This window comes from Oryctolagus cuniculus, chromosome 7 (genome assembly GCF_051225735.1).
Source record: "Oryctolagus cuniculus isolate XC-2025 breed Fujian yellow rabbit chromosome 7, ASM5122573v1, whole genome shotgun sequence".
NCBI classification, from domain to species: Eukaryota; Metazoa; Chordata; class Mammalia; order Lagomorpha; family Leporidae; genus Oryctolagus; species Oryctolagus cuniculus.
This window is the reverse complement of record NC_142873.1, coordinates 73,585,789-73,605,021: the sequence shown is the minus strand read 5'-3', so window position 1 is coordinate 73,605,021 and position 19,233 is coordinate 73,585,789. Positions and strand designations below refer to the sequence as shown.

The 19,233-nt window shown below is 35.6% G+C and overlaps 1 protein-coding gene across 4 annotated transcripts in view; it reads right to left on the bottom strand.

Moving 5' to 3' along the window:
• DPYD (dihydropyrimidine dehydrogenase) overlaps positions 1-19,233 on the bottom strand; it is a 962,066-nt gene that overhangs the window by 652,698 nt on the left and 290,135 nt on the right. For all 4 annotated transcript variants that reach the window (XM_008264835.4, XM_089337036.1, XM_089337037.1 and 1 more), the window contains exon 8: positions 13,516-13,603. In XM_008264835.4, coding sequence (XP_008263057.2) covers positions 13,516-13,603 — 88 coding nt within the window. The remainder of the gene's footprint in view (positions 1-13,515; positions 13,604-19,233) is intronic.

The window sequence follows — 19,233 nt, the reverse complement described above, 5'->3', positions numbered from 1 at the left end:
CCCAGCTGCTCCTCTGCCAATCCAGATATTTGCTATGACCTGGGAAAGCAGTAGAAGATGGCTCAAATCCTTGGGCCCCTGCACCTGTGTAGGAGACTGGAAGAAGCTCCTGGCTCCTGGCTTTGGATCAGCTCAGCTTTGGCCATTGCGGCCATTTGAGGAATGAATCAGTAGACGGAAGACCTTTCTCTCTGTCTTTCCCTTTCACTGTCTGTAACTCAAACTCTTAAATAAATAAATTTTTTTCCAAAAAAAAGGGGGGGGAGCTGAATAAGGTATAGTCCTTATAAAAGAGAAAAAAAAGGCTATTTTCTTTCCAAGAAAAGAGAATTTAGCCGAAATATACTGAATAGCAGCCAGTTTTAAAGGATAATATCATAGCATTGAAAAATTTATCAGCGAAACACACAATTACACATAAGGGCTTAACAAACAAAACTACTATGTGAATTTTAAAAAGAACAGATATATGAAATAGATTAAAGATCAAGGAAGAAATTATGAATTGAATATGACTTTTCCCCACAAATTGGGCATATTATCATAGTCTTTGAGTAACACAAATATGAATATCTTGTTCTCCAAACTTAACTTATGAATTAAGAGTTAGATGCAAAATTTATCTCAGTAACACAAGCAAAATGAACAGCTGTTAGCTTTCTGCCGTGTAAGTTTGTGTATGATGGGGCTGGGTGTGAACAGTGCCTTTGATGTGTAGCATTCTTCCCATCTGCACACCAGGTGGCATTGCATGGTTAATCAGAAGATTATATACATAGATATACTCACTTACTTGGAGATAAGAAAGTGAATAAGTCAAAACTTTAATACAATTAAAATTATTTATACATATATATGTGTGTGTATATATATATATGTGTGTATATATATATATATATATTTGAAAGGCAAAGCATATGAGAGAGAGAGAGACAGACAGACAGACTGACTGACTGTACTATTAACTGCTGGTTCACTCTCCAAATGGCCACAATGGCCATGGCTGTGGCAGGCTAAAGCCAGGAACCTAGAACTCCATCTGGGTCTCTGTCATGGGTGACTGGGGTCCAAGCACTCAAGCCATTATCTGCTGCCTCTGAGGAACATCAGTAGAAAGCTGGATGGGAAGTAGACAACCCAGGACTGGAACCAGCACTCAGGTATGAGATACAGGCGTCCCAATGGTAGCTAACCCGCCAGTACCACCACCCCTGACCCCAATATTGTACTGTAAATGGTTTGTTGAGTTTATATTATAAATTAATCGGTATTATAGTACTAGTTTTCTATATATTAATTCCTAATATTTGTAAGTAATATTAATTAACAATAGTAATAGAACCAACATAGGTTCTATTTGGGTGAGAACATGATTGTGCTGGTCCTGCCTTAAACAATTCACAGGCAAAATCTAGAGTAAAAACGATTTATGTTTAAATCATATTGCTTCTAAGACAGACCTGTTTTTAAAAAACACAATGGTTTGATGAAGTCTAGAGATGGTATTGCTTCATAGCACACATACTTTAAGCATTTCAACTCAAAGAATGTTAGTCCATTTGTATCTAATCCTGCTAACCAAACATGGTTAGTGGAACCTGTATAAACCGGATATAAGTAAAAAATATTAGATAAATCATCCTGTTAAGTTTCATATTTCCATACCTATAGAAGACTACTCCTAAAATGAAACATAAAGCATAGGTTTTCTTCCAACTTGCATCAATCTCTCCCAGGTACATATCATTTTTCATGCCTTTCTTACTAACCTCTCCTTATTTTAACATATTTTACATAGCAGTGATTCATAAAGGGATAAGCACAACCATGTGATTGTGTAAAAATAACTACCTAGTTGTATATTGCTAAGCTCTAACTGAAAATCATTGTATATTATACAAATGGATATGTGCATTTAATTTAATCCTCACTTACTCCACATACAACTTCACTCAATTAGGGTAGGGGAATTGTATATTATGGTGCTACTTAACTCTTCTATGACAATATTTGCTATCACAAGTGACTCCTAATTTTGTTAACTATCCTAAAATTAACCCTTCAGTATCAATATGCTGCCAGAGTATAATGCAAACCTATAATGTAATTGTTACATTTAAAAGAAAATCATGCTGGAATATTATAACTCCTTAAAATTCATCACCCCCAAAGTGATCTGGAGATTTGGCTTTTGGGAGATAATTTCATTTAGGTGAAATCATGAGAATGGAATCCCGATGACTGAATTAGTGCCCTCATAAGAAGAGGGAAAGAAACAAGAGTTCTTTGCTCTCCATGCATGTGAACCAACGAAAAGCTGTGCACATATCTGTGGAGAAGGTGGCCTTCTACAAGGCAGGAAGGTCTTTCCCAATCATGATGGCACCTTGATCAATGACTCCATCCTTCTCAACTGTGAAAAGGAAATGTTGTTAAAATCTCTCAGTCTGTGGTATTTTTATGTCAGCTGAGGCAGTCTAAGCCAATTCTAAGAGTATCTATTCAATAATATCCCATTCCATGCTCAAATGACAATATTCTATCATAAAAATTATAACAGGCAGTCATAAGCAGCAGTTCAAAGAAACCATTATGCTTAGTTAAATAATTTTCCGATTCTCTTATCAACAGTTTTTTAAGAGTCAGTTAAACCAGGGGAAACTCCTAAAAGAAAACTAGTGCTTGAACAATGAAAAGATCAAACAGAATTTTTCCATCTTTAATTTGGGGAACTACCAAAAGTGAATGGTATCTTTATCCTATAAAATGTATAAACAGAAATATAATAGAAATTCCTCCATGTCTCCATTCAAAGAAATTCAAAGAAAATAAATATGTTTGATACTTAAAAATCCAGTTTATATTTTCTTATAAAAGCTATTGTTAAGGGGCCGACACTGTGGCATAGTAGGATAAGCCTCTGCCTGTGGCAATGGCACCCCATATGGGCACTGGTTCATGTTCTGGCTGCTCTTCTTCCCGCTAAGCTCTCTGTTTTGGCCTAGGAAAGCAGTAGAAGATGGCCCAAGTGCTTGGGCCCCTGCACTAGCATGGAAGACCCAGAGGAGGATCCTTGCTCATGGCATCAGATCAGCTCCGGCCGTTGTAGTCATTTGAGGAGTGAACCAGTGAATGGAAGACCTTTCTCTGTCTCTTCCTCTCTCTGTCAATAATTCTACCTCTCAAATAAGTAAAAATATTTTTTTAAAAAAGGGCTATTGTTAAATAACAAGAAAATGGGCTATTGTATATTTAAAAATAATCTTTTTGCTGAATAAATTACCTCCTTTTAACTAACTATGAATGAAATGGGTATATATGTATGTGTGTATGTGTATATATATATAAAGGTTTTTTTTTTTTTGCTGAATAAATTACCTCCTTTTAACTAACTATGAATGAAATGGGTATATATGTATGTGTGTATGTGTATATATATATAAAGGTTTTTATTTAATGAATACAAATTTCATGTGTACAGTGTACAGCATTTAGGAATACAGTGTTTCTTCCCCCCACTCCTGCCCTCCCACCCCCACTCCCATCCCACCTCTTACTCCCTCTGCCACTCCATTTTTCATTAAAATTTGTTTTTAATTCACTTTATATACAGAAGACCAACTCTATACTAAGTAGAGATTTCCACTGTTTGCACCCACACAGAAACACAAAGAATAAAGTACTGTTTGAAAACAGTTTCACCATTAATTCTCATAGCATACCTCATTAAGGACAGATGTCCAACATGAGGAGTAAGTGCACAGTGACTCCTGTTGATTTAACAATTAACACTCTTATTTGTGATGACAGTGACCTTGAAATAGGTATATTTTAATTAATTAAATAATTCAGTAGATATTTATTAATCATCAACAATATTTTAAGGTCATAGCCAGTAGAAAACCACACAATTTTGAAAAGAATTTCCTAGTCACTATTTTCATCATAAAATGCTTATTAAACATTATCAATCAAATAAAACTACATTTAAAAATTAGGAAAAATACTCAAAGATAATAATTTAATATTCTGGACACAGTAAGGCTTGATGTGCTGATAAGGCCAAACTGTAAGAATGATTTAAGAATACCTTTGAGTGATTAATCAGAACCAACAAACAAGAACATGATTTTGAATTTTGCAAAAAAAAAAAAAAAAGATAAAAAGGATGCCTGGAAAGATCCATGAATCTTAAAAGTCTAAATGATCTCAAGTAGTCATTATATTATTATTAACCTCTTCCATTTTTTTTTCCTTTTCCTTATTATTCATCTAATTATTTGTTTCAAAAACCTTCAGGTTGTCTCATGTGTCAAGAAATATGCTGAAACTGTACAACAGAAAGATAAAATGTGAATTTTCACTACCACTTATTTCTAATATACTGTTCTTGTGTGAGGTACAGGGGGGTATATAAACTCAAAATAACAAAAGGAAAATTATCCCCATTCCTATACAACATATACAAAACACCTCATTATATAAGAAGAGAGAATAAAGTCACCTGAAAGGATATTTGGGTCTCATGAAGAGAGCGGCATTTGAGACAAATATTATAAGAAGCATTCACTTTAGTATGGGAGACAGATTTAAAGATTTCCTCAGTAAAGGAAAGAATATGAGCCAAGGTTTAAATATGCAAAGTATGTCATCTGAAGACTGGCTAAATATTTAATGGTGGGAAAGGTTTATAAGGTAGAAGAATTAAGTTTAAAGAGGTGCTTCAGTTATTTTAGTCTTAGGAGCATGGTGCTAAGACAATTTGACGATCTGAATGCAGTGAGCAGCTACTAGCAATATTGGAGGCATTTATTAGAGCAGCATGTTCCTAGGAGAAGCAGAATGCAGAACAAAGACACCTATCATAGGACCAGTATTGCTCTGACTGGCATAACTGACATTGCCCCATAGTCACACTATTTGGGAACTGATGCCAGCTTTTTGAGCTAGCATCAGAACAAGGAAATCTAGAGCTTTATAAAATGGACTTACCCAAGTATCTCATGACATCGGCTCAAAGAACTCCAAGTCTACTGACTTAGACACCTTGAAAGAGACACTGTCAATATTTCCTCAGATGCTTTACTTTTTCCTTCTTTTGTCTTCTGTACTGCTACAGGTGACCAGCACCTACTATTTGTTTCCATAGATTAATGTGCACTTCCTACACATATCTTAATATAATCAAAGAATAATTGCCCTACATCTATTTTATCTCCTTCTAGAGTTTTGCTTGAACTCATTAAGTGATGATTTAATTAACTCACAGCTGGAATTCTATTTCTCTCATTTCTGAATTCTTAGGAGCCATCTCACAATTATACAGGAGCACTTACAAGTGACACTAAATTAAACAATATTATAAATTTTTTTAAAAAGTGGATTGGCAAAATATTCATGACTTTTTTTGCTTACAATTAAGTCTAGTTAATTTTTTAAAAAATCTTTTCATAATTGTGAATACTGATGAAACAATGACAGTTTTTATTTGGGTATAGAAGGTGGCAGTCTAAAATTTATTGCATTTTCTTCTAAATAAATAAAAATATACATGATTATGTACAATTTATAAATTCCTGATTAAGTAGCTACTTAGAATAACTTTTATGGAGAAGAATTCTACATTTAAAAAGCACAAGATGGGGCCGGCGCCATGGCTCACTTGGTTAATCCTCCGCCTGAGGTGCCTGCATCACATATGGGCGCCGGATCCTTGTCCTGGTTGCTCCTCTTCCAGTCCAGCTCTCTGCTGTGGCCCGGGAGGGCAGTGGAAGATGGCCCAAGTGCTTGGGCCCTGCACCTGCATGGGAGACCAGGAGGAAGCACCTCGCTCCTGGTTTAGGATCGGCACAGCACCGGCTGCAGTGGCCATTTGGGGAGTGAACAAACGGAAGGAAGACCTTTCCTTCTATCTCTCTCTCTCTAACTGTCTATAACTCTACCTGTCAAATAAAAAAAAGAAGAAGAAGAAAAGAAATAAAAAGCACAAGAGATTTAACTAAAGGCCACATTGTAGCAAGTTTAATTTCACAATCTCAATTGATTTTCTTAATTGTAGTATTTGCTGTTATAATGTTTGGGAAACTTCACATTTAGAAAATAATCTTCTCTGACGATAACTGAAAAAAAAATCAGCTCTTGGTAACAACATAGAAACTGAGACGAAATCTAAAGTCCAATTCTTACAGAGTACAAGGTCACTTTGTTCAAGAATTTTAAATTTTTTTTTTTTTTTTTTTTTTTTTTATTTTTTGACAGGCAGAGTGGACAGTGAGAGAGAGAGACAGAGAGAAAGGTCTTCCTTTTTGCCGTTGGTTCACCCTCCAATGGCCGCCGCGGCCGGCGCGCTGCGGCCGGCGCACCGCACCGATCCGATGGCAGGAGCCAGGAGCCAGGTGCTTTTCCTGGTCTCCCATGGGGTGCAGGGCCCAAGCACCTGGGCCATCCTCCACTGCACTCCCGGGCCACAGCAGAGGGCTGGCCTGGAAGAGGGGCAACCGGGACAGAATCCGGCGCCCCGACCGGGACTAGAACCCGGTGTGCCGGCGCCGCTAGGCGGAAGATTAGCCTAGTGAGCCGCGGCGCCGGCCAAGAATTTTAAATTTTAACTGAAAAGTGATCCCTGTTAGGAATTTGGAAAACATTATGCTGAGTGTAATAAGCCAATCCCAAAGGGACAAATACCACTTGTTCTCCTTGATAGGTGACAACTCACTGAGCACCAAAAAGGAAACCTGTTAAAGTGAAATGAACACTATGAGAAACGGTGACTTGATCAGCCCTCACCCTGACTGTTGATGAGCAACTTGATATGTTATCCCTCTTAGTATTTTTTTTTTGTTTGTTCTACTTAATACTTTTGGTTGAATACTGTAATCAATACACAATTATTCTTAAGTGCTGAAATTTAACTGAAAAATGATCGCTGTTAAATATAAGAGTGGGAATAAGAGAGGGAAGAGATGTGCAATTCGGGACATACTCAAGCTGACTTACCTCAAACAGTAGAGTTAGAAACATACCAGGGGATTCCAATTCAATCCTATCAAGGTGGCATGTACCAATGCCATCTCACTAGTCCCAGTGATCAATTTCTGTTCACAATTGATCACAATGATAGGACTAAGAACCAAAGGGATCACATAAACAAGAATAGTGTCTGCAAATACTAGCTGATAGAAGAAAAAAGGGAGAGAATGATCCAACATGGGAAGTGAGATACACAGCAGACCCATAGAATGGCAGATGTCCTAAAGAGCACTCTGGCCTCAGAATCAGCCCTTAAGGCATGCGGATCTGGCTGAAAAGCCCATGAGAGTATTTCAGGCATAGAAAGCCAAGACACTCTGGGGGAAAAAAAAAAAAAAAAAAACCTAAATGAAAGATCTCCACGAGTGAGATCCCAGTGGAAAGAATGGGTCATCAAAGAAGGAGGTACCTTTCTCTGAAGGGAGGAGAGAACTTCCACTTTGACCATGGCCTTGTCTAAAAATGATCAGAGTCAGTGAACTCAGGGGGTTTCCATAGCCTTGGCAGCTCATGACAAGAGCCTAGGGTGATTACTGATGCCATAAACAAGAGTGTCAATTTGTTAAGTCAACAACAGGAGTCACTGTGCACTTACTCCTCATGTAGGATCTCTGTCCTTAGTGTGCTGTACATTGAGATTTAATGCTATAACTAGTACTCAAACAGTATTTTTCACTTTATGTTTCTGTGTGGGAGCAAACGGTTGAAATCTTTACTTAATGTATGCTAAACTCATCTTCTGTATATAAAGAGAACTGAAAATGAATCTTGATGTGAATGGAAGGGGAGAGGGAGTGGGAAAGGGGAGGGTTGCGGGTGGGAGGGACGTTAAGGGGGGGAAGCCATTGTAATCCATAAGTTGTACTTTGGAAATTTATATTCATTAAAGAAAAGTTTGAAAGCAAAAAAAAGAAAAGAAATGATGACAGTGTAGTCAGAGAGGGATATATCATTTATTGATGACCTACTAAGTGCCAAGTATTTTGCATATTTTAACCATAAGAACATTAAAAACATATTTTTTTATTTTTGATTGATAACAAAGTAGACAGTGTTTTTCCTAAATATAATACAGGGACACAAATTCTGTACTAGAGGCATGTAAGTAATGATTTCTGCATCAAGTTCTGAGATGTGGAAGGGTACTGAGTTGTGGTAGAAAACTCTTAGACTCTTATGGGGGGGGAAGCCATTGTAATCCATAAGCTGTACTTTGGAAATTTATATTCATTAAATAAAAGTTAAAAAAAAAGAAAAAAAGAATTTTAAATGGGATGGTGTTATACAGGTAGGTGTCATCAGCCCCAAGTTGGTTTTCTATCCCTGTGTGTATAAGAGATTTATAAGTGGAAGTATGGGTATTTGCATGGTCAACTTTTTCCTACTTTCTCTAAAAAGCTCATTTTCCATGTTTTGGTTTGCATTTACTGTTTTCTTTAATTAATTTAATTTACTGTTTTCTTTAATTAATTTCAAATCTATAAAAGTGTTTATGATACCCACTTGAAGGATCACTTTAGAATTGTATCTACAAACCACATTGAATCTGTTAAAAACTAATTAAAGATTAAAATAAAAGTTAATGTGATATATTACACTACTGAAGATGAAATAATTTTACCTATTACTACTATCACCACCATCACCACGATTAACATCACTATACCTGCTTGTTTATTACAATAATAAAGTAGCACCAACATTATAATAATGAAAAATATATTTCTCCCTGGATTTGGTCTGTTATAATATCCCAAATTACCAACAATTTAAAATATTCTATATATTTATTTTGGAAAATGGTCGAAACAGTTGTATTAAAATAATTTAAAAATAAAATTAAAAAGTACCTACTATGTGATTGCACTTTGCTAGGATCTACTAATGAAGAAAGCAGACAGAATTTTCAGCCTCGAAGAGCTTAAATTCTGATGGAACTTCTGATGAAAACAAACATACGAATTGCAAAAGCAAGAAGTAAATTCCATTAATACTGTACAAATTCTGTTCTGGACATCAGACAAGAAACAGGAACCTAGTATATGGGCCCGTAAAGAGAACTGCATCAGAGAAGCAGGACTCTGAGCTAAGAATCTGAATATAAAAACACTGATATTTCTAGGGCTATGACCAAAAGGGGGGGGGAGGGGGAGGGAGGGAGGGAGAGAGAGAAATGAGGTAAAATTGAAAACAGCTCAGAATTGCTGAAACACACATCAGTAAAGTAAATGGAGAGGTAAGCTGTGAGAAATTTTGAAGAGCCTTGAAAGCCATATTTATTTTCTTTATCCAGAAGGAAATAGGGGCTATCAAAGGGTTTAAATGAGAGAGTGATGAGATGAGATTTGATTTTGGCAACATTACGGTTTCTGTTGTGTGGTTAATGGTGGCCAAAGAGACCGGACAGGAGGCAACAGCAGTAGTCCAGCATCACAAAGGGATGGAGTAGTCACAGCAAGAAGCGAATTCAGGAGAGATCTCCTGGAGAGATACAGGGAAGCAGGGACTCCCCATCTCTGCAATCTCCTCCTGCAGTCACTGCTCCGTAGTGTCTATTATGACGTGAAAACAGATTCCTCAGCCCTTTATCTCTCCTTGTTTTTAAGATAAAAAAGTTTCACAAGAAAAAACACATCAGAAGAATATATAAAGTTTTATCAGTTAACTGAGGATGTCTTAGTGGAGGTTCTTTCCTACTCATGCTTGTTTAACTTTTTCAGCTCCACCATGTTCTGCAAGGATCAGAGTAAGAAAGTACCAGAAGATAAATAACCAGTGTAAGAAAAGGAAATGGGTTCCTTTGAAGCAAAGGCTGAGGCGCCAGCTCTTCAGCCATCTACAACAGTGGTTGTTAAATATGGCTCTAGCATACAATCATCCAAGGAATGTAAAATAATTTACCCACACTCAGCCCACCCTACTGCATCCTACTTCTCAAATTGTGCAATACGGTTGTTCTCTGAATATTTTATGACTTTTTTTATTCACTATAAAAGTTTGAAACTGAACTCTGATTTTGTGTTTCTAAATCTTAGGAAATTGCCTGAAATGCTAGTGATGTAATACATATTTAATTTCCATTGCAGCTGCAATTGACATGTGTTGGACATATTATGGGAGAAACATGATTAGTACCTTGGGGTCCTTATGATATAAATAGCCATGGATAATGACTCTTATAAGACATTTTAAAAGTACACTGTTCATATAATGCAGTATGAGCATACAAGCACACAAATCAAAAACACCCACAACTGAAAAACATTTTTTCACAAAATACCTTAACCATATGTAACATACTTTGGTATTTTCTGTTTTTTTGCTCACGTTTATAAAATAAAAAAGCAGCAATGGTTGTAACTCTTCACATTAATTTCAAGACCAACCAAACAGAGTTACATAATACTTTGAAAAAGCCTTAGGTAGTGGCTTTAATTCTACTTCTGAACACTCATAGCAACACACCATTCAGGTGACTTTATTCAGCAAAAGTACCAACGTTTAAGAGTTTTTTAAAAATTCCAATTATCACAAAGACAATTCACCTCAATTTTGAAAAAGACATTGGGTTTATCTTATAACTGAAAGGGAACTAAACCACCCATGGTTAGAGATTTAACTCATTAAGACCCAATGATGTACACTCAATGAGATAATTTCCTTAATGTTCTCTGTTAGCATTAGTTAGGGAAAAGTCTCAAAGTGAAAGATGTTTTCCCAGCAATGTAGCGACAATATTAAAAATGAGAAAATATGAGAACACATTTAGGTGAATACAATTTACTGAGCTATCCTCACTGTCATATTAAATAAAAATATTTTTATTTTAGAAAAGATAGAATAAGATAGTAAGTTTTAAATGAAGGAGATCGTAATATAACACACCCAAGTACAGAAAGAAAACGTACTTCTGTTTTTATTATGCTATCTATGTAACCAACATGTAAGCAGTAAGTCCTAAGCATGCTTTCTTTACTACTAAGTTAAGTAATTTATGGATCTCATATGTCAAATATCAAAGGTGATACATACCTGTGGGAGAGGCCTTTGCCTCCTCCAACTACATCTGTTACCCTCTGGAATTCTAGAAGTTAATTCCATCCTTCTTTTTCTGCAGTTCTAGAAGTTAACTGAGAATACGTTCACACAACCAAAGGCTATTTTCTCCAGCATTCTTTCTGCTAAGGTACGTCAATGAGACAGTCTCCTCATAGCCAATGAGGTAAAAGCAGACATGATCTGTGCTACTTATGTATCATAAACTTAAGAAGAAAGGAGAAACCTTCCCTTGACCCCACTCCTATAGGCAGAAATAGTGACCACGACAGACCAAAAATGAAAGGCAGGTATTGAAGATGGTTTGTACTGCTCCTATTGCTACATGAGAGAGAATTAGATGCATACACTGTTTCAGGTTCTATTTTTTGTAAAAGGTCCAAATCCATACCTAATAAAAAAACAAGTCCTATTCTGCAACTTATCCCTCCAAACGCAGCAAGAAAGGATAGATAAAATGAGTGAAAAGCGAAGATTACTTACATTATAGAAGAAAAGTTAATGAACAAAAACATGGAAGGATGTGAGGCTATTCAAGGAACATTTGGTAATAGGTCATAAATTCCCAAATCAACAATCAAAATTGTCAAATATTTCCTAGATACTTCTTTTCTACAGACTGAAGCTTTTCTTTTGTTGACAAGAAAAAACTTTTTTGTATATATTTCACACAAAATTCTGAAGTAGAAACACATTCTTCATATCACCACACCCAAATGTACAGCAATATAAATATGATAGGGATCTGCATTTAAATGTTGGACTCATATCTCTACAGAGTCAAATGAAGACTACTGTATTGTGAATTGATATAGCATTATAAAATAACTTACATAAAGAGACTTAATGGAATGAAGTAAAAGAAAACAGCTTAAACATTACTGATTCTTTCAAATGGAAGGTATCTCTGATGGCTGGAATCAGAGGGATAAATCATTTAAGTATTCCAATAATTTCTTTCTTACAGAGTTAATTTGGAGATACTTAAGTATACAGCTTATCTGTTCTTTTTTTAATAGAGTGTTTCCTCATACATAAAGTTCATAGAGATATATGCAACTGTATTAGCATAAGTTATTCCAACAATGGAAAGTCTTCTTTTAAGCACATAACATCACTACTATTTCCAAGCTAATGGCTGACTAAGTTTTTCATATGTGTTTCTTAAGGACAACAGGATTTTATTGATCAAACACTAAATACATTAGTAGAAATATATTTTATAGATACTTGTCCTATTTAATTACATTAATTTATTAATAAAAACATTGGGATAAGTCAGTTGTAGCACCTCTAAAAAAGGAAAATAGGGGAAATATCACACCTTTTCTCCCACTTACTCTTGATAAAAAATTACTATTGTTATATTCTTGATATAACAATTACTATTGTAATTAAATAACAGAAACAGTAATGACAACTGCATTGACAAGTTTGTGAAAGGAAGGAGGTTCAATATATGTAGGAGCTTGGAGACAGTTCAAATTTATTTAGTTTTCATCTAAAGGGAGTGACAAGATGTTCTTAGGCTAGGTATTAATTATCTAATAAGATAATACATAGCATTCTGATAAGAAAAGTTTAGCAGGCATAGAAGCAATAATGATGATAAAAATAAATGTAACCTAGTGTACGACCAATTAAAGGGACAGTAAATGCTCTCATCTCTATGTAGATTTATCATTTAAGAATTTGTATTCAAAATATGAATTATAGAAGAGATACACAAGCTAAAAGACAAGTTACACTTAAAATGGGTTAACATGGCTTAATGGTGTAACTGTCCATAGAACAATTAATAATGAAATAGAATGATTGGAAATTTGATGAGGCAAAGATCAACTGTTGGTTTTCTTTGGTTTCTCAATAAACGTTATTTGAAAAAAAATTTCAGAAACCTCAATCTCTGAGATATTCAGGCAACATAGGAAGCTTAGTACACAATATAAGCCTCAGCAGCAATAGACTGTTCATGCGCCTTTCAGAACTATTGCTGACTATCTTTAAAAGTCAACAAAATATGAAAAGCCTTTAGGGAATTTTGAAAATTGAAGAGTAAAGAAATATACCAAGGAGTATCTTTTATTAACAATTCAAATGAATTGTCATAAAATGAAAGTCATAGTATCTAGACCGATTCTGATCTTCCATGGCATGACCTGAAAATATCCCGCTTCTTAGAGATGTTCACTGGTGATAACGGTTTGGAGAGAATGGGAAGCTAAAAGACTATCACGCCAAAGCTTAAGCACATTTAAAGTGAAGCAACACAACTAGTTACAAAATCAAAATGCATTTATTTGGTTAACCATTTCTGTCTGTTATTGCCTGCTAAGATACATCTTCCACTTTGAGAATGAAGGCACATTTTTATAGATATTGTCAAGAATTTTTTAATTACAAATAAAAAATTAAAAGTACGCTATTTACCTATTCCAATGAAAACAGCTTTGTAGCCATCTTCTTTCAAAGTTTGAAGAGTCATTTCATTTACAGAAAGGCTTTTACCACAAACTACCTGCAAGAAATAGTATTTTAAATAATAAATATCTTGCATTTGATTAACTGAAACCTTAATATTTATCAAAAAGAATGAAAATTAGTCTAAAACTCCATGTTTCTATAAGATTCCACTTATAATATGTAGAAATATTTTTTACTTTTAGTATACACACCTATGAATATTCAAGATACAGACACAAAGACACATACACACACATACACACATCAATGTTTTATTTAATGGCTAAATACAGCAGAAAAGCCAAATCAATTAAAATTAAGTCAATAAATTTCATGGCCTTGTGAGGCACTTTAAACAATAAAATGGTAAATGAGGTACCATTCCTATTTCAGTGTACTGAAGAAGTGGAAGATCAATTGAAATACATATAGAAGTATATAACCACTACATATATATGGAACTTAAGACTGATGCCAGCTAAAGTCCTAAGGATGAGACTACAGAAGAAAGTGGGATTTCAATAGGGCCTTTAAAAAGAACAGATAGGATTTTGATAGGGGACATTGTCCAGAGAAGACGAACAAAGTTAGGGGGCAGAGGAGAGTCACCTCTATTAAAAGTCACAATACTTTTCTCAGTTCCCAGACAGGAGTTGATTTCCGAACCAGAATCTGTGGAATGAAGAGGTGACCGGGTTCCTAAAGAAGCAACCCTGCATCATCCTGGCAAGTAAATACTATAATAATCCCTCTTGTCCCCAAAAGGAACTACAGTGATTTACCAGGAAACTGTGCACTGGGCAAAAAGAAATAATCAGACATTTCAAATATGGTTGGAATGGGTTCTTCACTGACACTGTACCTAAAGACACAAGAGTGAGGAATAAAAAAGAAAATGCAAAAAAAAAAAAGCCTGATTGAAATCTGGCTCACAGTGGACCCACTGAGACCACAGATCTAGCCAGTGATCATTCTTCTAGTTCATAAATAAAATTTTTTTTTGCATTTGTCAGTTGAAATAACCCCCATATTGGGTCTTTGGTCTGTGAAGGAAGAGCTGTAATAGGTCTTTGGTCTGTGAAGTAAGAGCTGTAATAGGTAAAATAGTTGGGAAGACCACCTGAAAACATGTGGAAATCTGGCCAAGAGAGTAAATAAAGCACAACGTGATATTGTGTATTTGTGTGGGGTGGAAAACATAGTAGTGATCTTTGCCATATCTCCTTTTAATTCAGCAGTGTGACTCTGGTTAAGACCAGCAGATTCATGGAGGATGGATCATAAACCACTGAATGATCAACTCAAGAATATCCCTGATTTCAGTTTAAATGACAGATGTGATATTATTGCTACAGCAGATTAATAAGATCATGGATTCACTGTGTGAGACCACTGCTTTAGAAAAAAGAATAGTTTTTACATTTCAATTAAAACAATTCATCAGAAACAGATCACAGTCACAGAGCATAGATAACAATATCCACATACAGTTCTACCTCTGGGATAGGTCAACTTCAGAAACACTGTATTTATTTTAAAGTGGCCTGGACTTTCCATACAATGCCACAATGATCCACTGTATTGATAACATCATGAAAATTGAGCAGCAAAAGCAGGAGCAAAGTGAAAACTTTGTTAAGATACATGCAAATCAGAGGGTAGAAGATAAACCCTATGATCAGGGACTAGTCATCTGAATAAAGTTGAGAGGTCCAGTCATTAGGTATGTGCAAGTATATCCCCTATAAAAGTACAAGACAAGTAAGTCAATCCTGCATTTTCTGCTATAAAGATGGGAAGCACACTGGAAAAAAATTTGAATTCTGAAGGCAAAATTCATAAGCTGGATCACAGAGGAATAACAACTTATCAAGTAACAATAATAAATGCAGCTGACCCATACAGAACACTTAACTAAGTGCAAAGGTGTTCTGCATAAACTGACCCATTCAATAGTCACAACAGCACTATGGAGTCTTAGCAGTGCCTTCATTTTACAGATGATGATGCTAAAGGACAAAAGAGCTTAGGTAATCTTTATTGAAAGCATATGTGTACTCTAATTTCGGAGTCCACCTGCATAACAACTATGCATGAAGGGCTGAGCTGTCACCATTCTCACGGGCAAAAAACCAGCACATTGTATGAGGACCTCTACTTAAAATGTAGTGTTTTCAGAATATAAAGTGCAAGGCAAGGAAAGGAACACAAGTAAGGGAAAGATGACTGTGACAGATCAGAAGGGGCCAACTTTTACCTTACTAAATACTAATCGTGTTTTCATATTTGTAGATAGGGTAACTATTTGAATGTTTATAAAGAATACCTATGTTGTGATTAATACCTAGTATTTAGAACTCTGGAACACATCAAATACCATGGAATAAACTGGAACATAAATGAAATATGTACTATTAAAAATGTTTAATAGTGAGTATCTAATAGGGTCACTACAGAATTAGTGGAATTAAATGCCATTAAAATTATCTAATAACAAGGCTTTACAATTTTCATTAATTCAGACTTTAAAGGATGGATCATTTCTTAGAAAGATGGAAAATTTCATATTTATTTTATGATCTAAATAATCTTAATACCAATATTAATTAAGGTTATATATGAAAGAAAATGACAGGTACAAATATTTTAAGACAAAGTATACAAAGTCAGCTTGAAAAAACAAATCCTGGTGATCTGCCATACAGTAGGGTGATCACACCTACCAATAATGGATTATGTATTTCAAAATAGCTCCAAGAAGGATTTTTTGTTTTCTGTAATTATACAAACCTGGTAATTACACTGTATACATGGATCAAGACACCACATTACACACCACACATGTGTACAATTATTAAATGTAAATTTAAAACATTAAAAAGAAATATTAGCAAATTGCAAAAAATGCAATTTCCAAAGCTGAAAAGTAGAAAGCCCTGACAATAGGTGGAGGTGTTCCTCAGAATAATTTTAATATTAGGGATAAGGTATCTATTGCCTCAACAGTGATTCAGGAAAGATCTCCTGTCCTTACTGAGATGGGGTGAGAGTGTGTTTATGTATATGTGTGCACACACATGCAATAGTTTAGTTAGTAATGCCTCATGTGATTATCAAAAGGGACTGACGATATAACAGTTCTTCCACCATATAAAGTGAACAAGCCTTGAGTTAATGACATCCAGGAAGGATGCACAGAGACTTTATATTTCTGTAGTCTGTAGGCAATGGTGTGTAATTAGGAAAGGGAAGCATTGGTATTTTTCTTTGGTATATACAAATCTTGTATCTTGAACCTTGGTGTTAGTTTGCTAAGATATCAGTAAGCTTCTGACTTTCCTGAGGATAGACACTGAAAAAGACAGATGCTAATCATCACCAGGCAGCAGCTCCATGATGGAAAGGGGACCAGAGCAATAACAACAGGATTCAAAGGAGTGACAGGCACCAAGAGGCTTCCTTCTCTAAAGCCTCAACTCCAAACACTTGACTTGAAATAAAAACCTACTCTCAGAAAGAACCATGCACTAGGAGAAAGATTTTTGACAAAAAATATTTAAACTTTCTTTTTTTTTTTTTTAATTTTTTGACAGGCAGAGTGGACAGTGAGAGAGAGAGAGAGACAGAGAGAAAGGTCTTCCTTTTGCCTTTGGTTCACTCTCCAATGGCCGCCGCGGCCGGCGCGCTGCGGCCGGCGCACCGCGCTGATCCGATGGCAGGAGCCAGGAGCCAGGTGCTTTTCCTGGTCTCCCATGGGGTGCAGGGCCCAAGCACCTGGGCCATCCTCCACTGCACTCCCTGGCCACAGCAGAGAGCTGGCCTGGAAGAGGGGCAACCGGGACAGAATCCGGCGCCCCAACCGGGACTAGAACCCGGTGTGCCGGCACCGCTAGGCGGAGGATTAGCCTAGTGAGCCGCGGCGCCGGCCTAAACTTTCTTTATATGATGCTTTGGGAAACCGAACTGAGATTTGTTCAAAAAAATACTAAAATTAATATGATAGTAACAGACAACAAAAACATTACTGTAGCTGATAATTTATGAAATGTTAGCATTTGTTAATATGATGTTAGATAGACATAGAAAAAATGAACATGCTCCACATTTTTGATAAGCTCTAAGATAGAAAATAAAAGATTTTTAATACAATATTTAGCTATAGACAAAAATTAGGTTTCTAGCTAATGCACATTTTTCCCCTTCTAGCAGAGATGTATAATCTTATATTTGTTTTCCAATATTTTCCCATAACAGTGGAAATTCTTGATTCAAATTAGCATTGTATAAAACAAACTTGTATAGAGATATTACTAGGGAACTTACTAAGATATTTTGTCTCAAATCACAAAGCAGGAATGCATAGTAATCAAAAATTAATCTTAGGCAAAGTTGAATTCTATCAAAATATTTTGGGAATGGCAAATTTACATATTTTAAGCATGTAATAGAAAAATGAAAGATCTTTACGCAGACTTCACACTTGAAAACTTGAAAAATTAAGACATATAAAAAAATAAAAAAATTCATGTCCACCTAAATTCTGAATTGCAAATCAAGAAAGCAGATTTCATTTAAATGATTAGTAACTTGTCTGACACAATTATAATGGGAGGTTCTTTTGAAGTCCACATTACATGAAAAAAATTGCAGGGCTCTGTACTGGAATTTTTACCACAAAATTAAAGGTTTTTATAAAAATATAATAATTAAGCCTGTCTCTCATAAAGAATAATTTTATTGCACTAGAAATGATCATTTCAAATGAAAACAATTGAGAACATACTGAGTTAACTTAAAATAGTATATCCTACCAATTAGTGAAAAAGAAAAATGCAAGGGCCAGCATCGTGGTGAAGCAGGGTAAGCCATCCCATATGAGTGCACGTTTAAGTTCTAGCTGCTCTGTTTCCATTCCAGCTCCCTACTAATGTACCTGGGAAAACAGCAGAAGATGCTCAAGTGCCTGGGCCCCTGTCACCCATGTGGTAGATGCAGATGGAATTCCAGGCTCCTAGCCTTGGTCTGACCCAGGGCAACCACTGTGGCCATTTAAGGAGTGAACCAGCACATCAAACATCTCCCCCTCAGTCTCCACTTCCCAGCCATGTATCTACCTCTCTCTCTGTCACTCTGTCTTTCAAATCAATAATTTTTTAACAAGAAAAAAGGAAAAATTTGAAATCTGTCCCAACAATAAAGACGCAAATAAAAAGTCCTACAAAATTGCTGTCTAAAAGGAAAGGGTAAAACTATAATTATTCAATAAAAATAATACTAAAACAATGAAAATATATAGATGCTAATAAAGGCATACTTTGATGAAATTAATAATCTTAAATATTTTCATTATCCAACTTGCAAAAATGAACATTAAGTAAGAACCCAAGTAAAGAAGGAAAAAGAAACAATGATTCAATTATAGGAGGAGGAATAAAGATTAGCCAGTAAGGAATGGTTATGAAACATAAAACTTTCAGATCTGTCTTTTAAAGTGCATTAACTAATGGAAGCATGACCTATTCTTATCAAGAGAAAACATTAAGAAAATACAAGAGAAGGAAGGCATTTGGCATGGCAGCAAGATGCTGAATGCGACTCCTGAGACCCATGTCACAATGACAGAGTAAAGTTCCTGGATCTAGCAGCTGACCCTGGTTTCCTGCCAATGAAGACTATGGGACACAG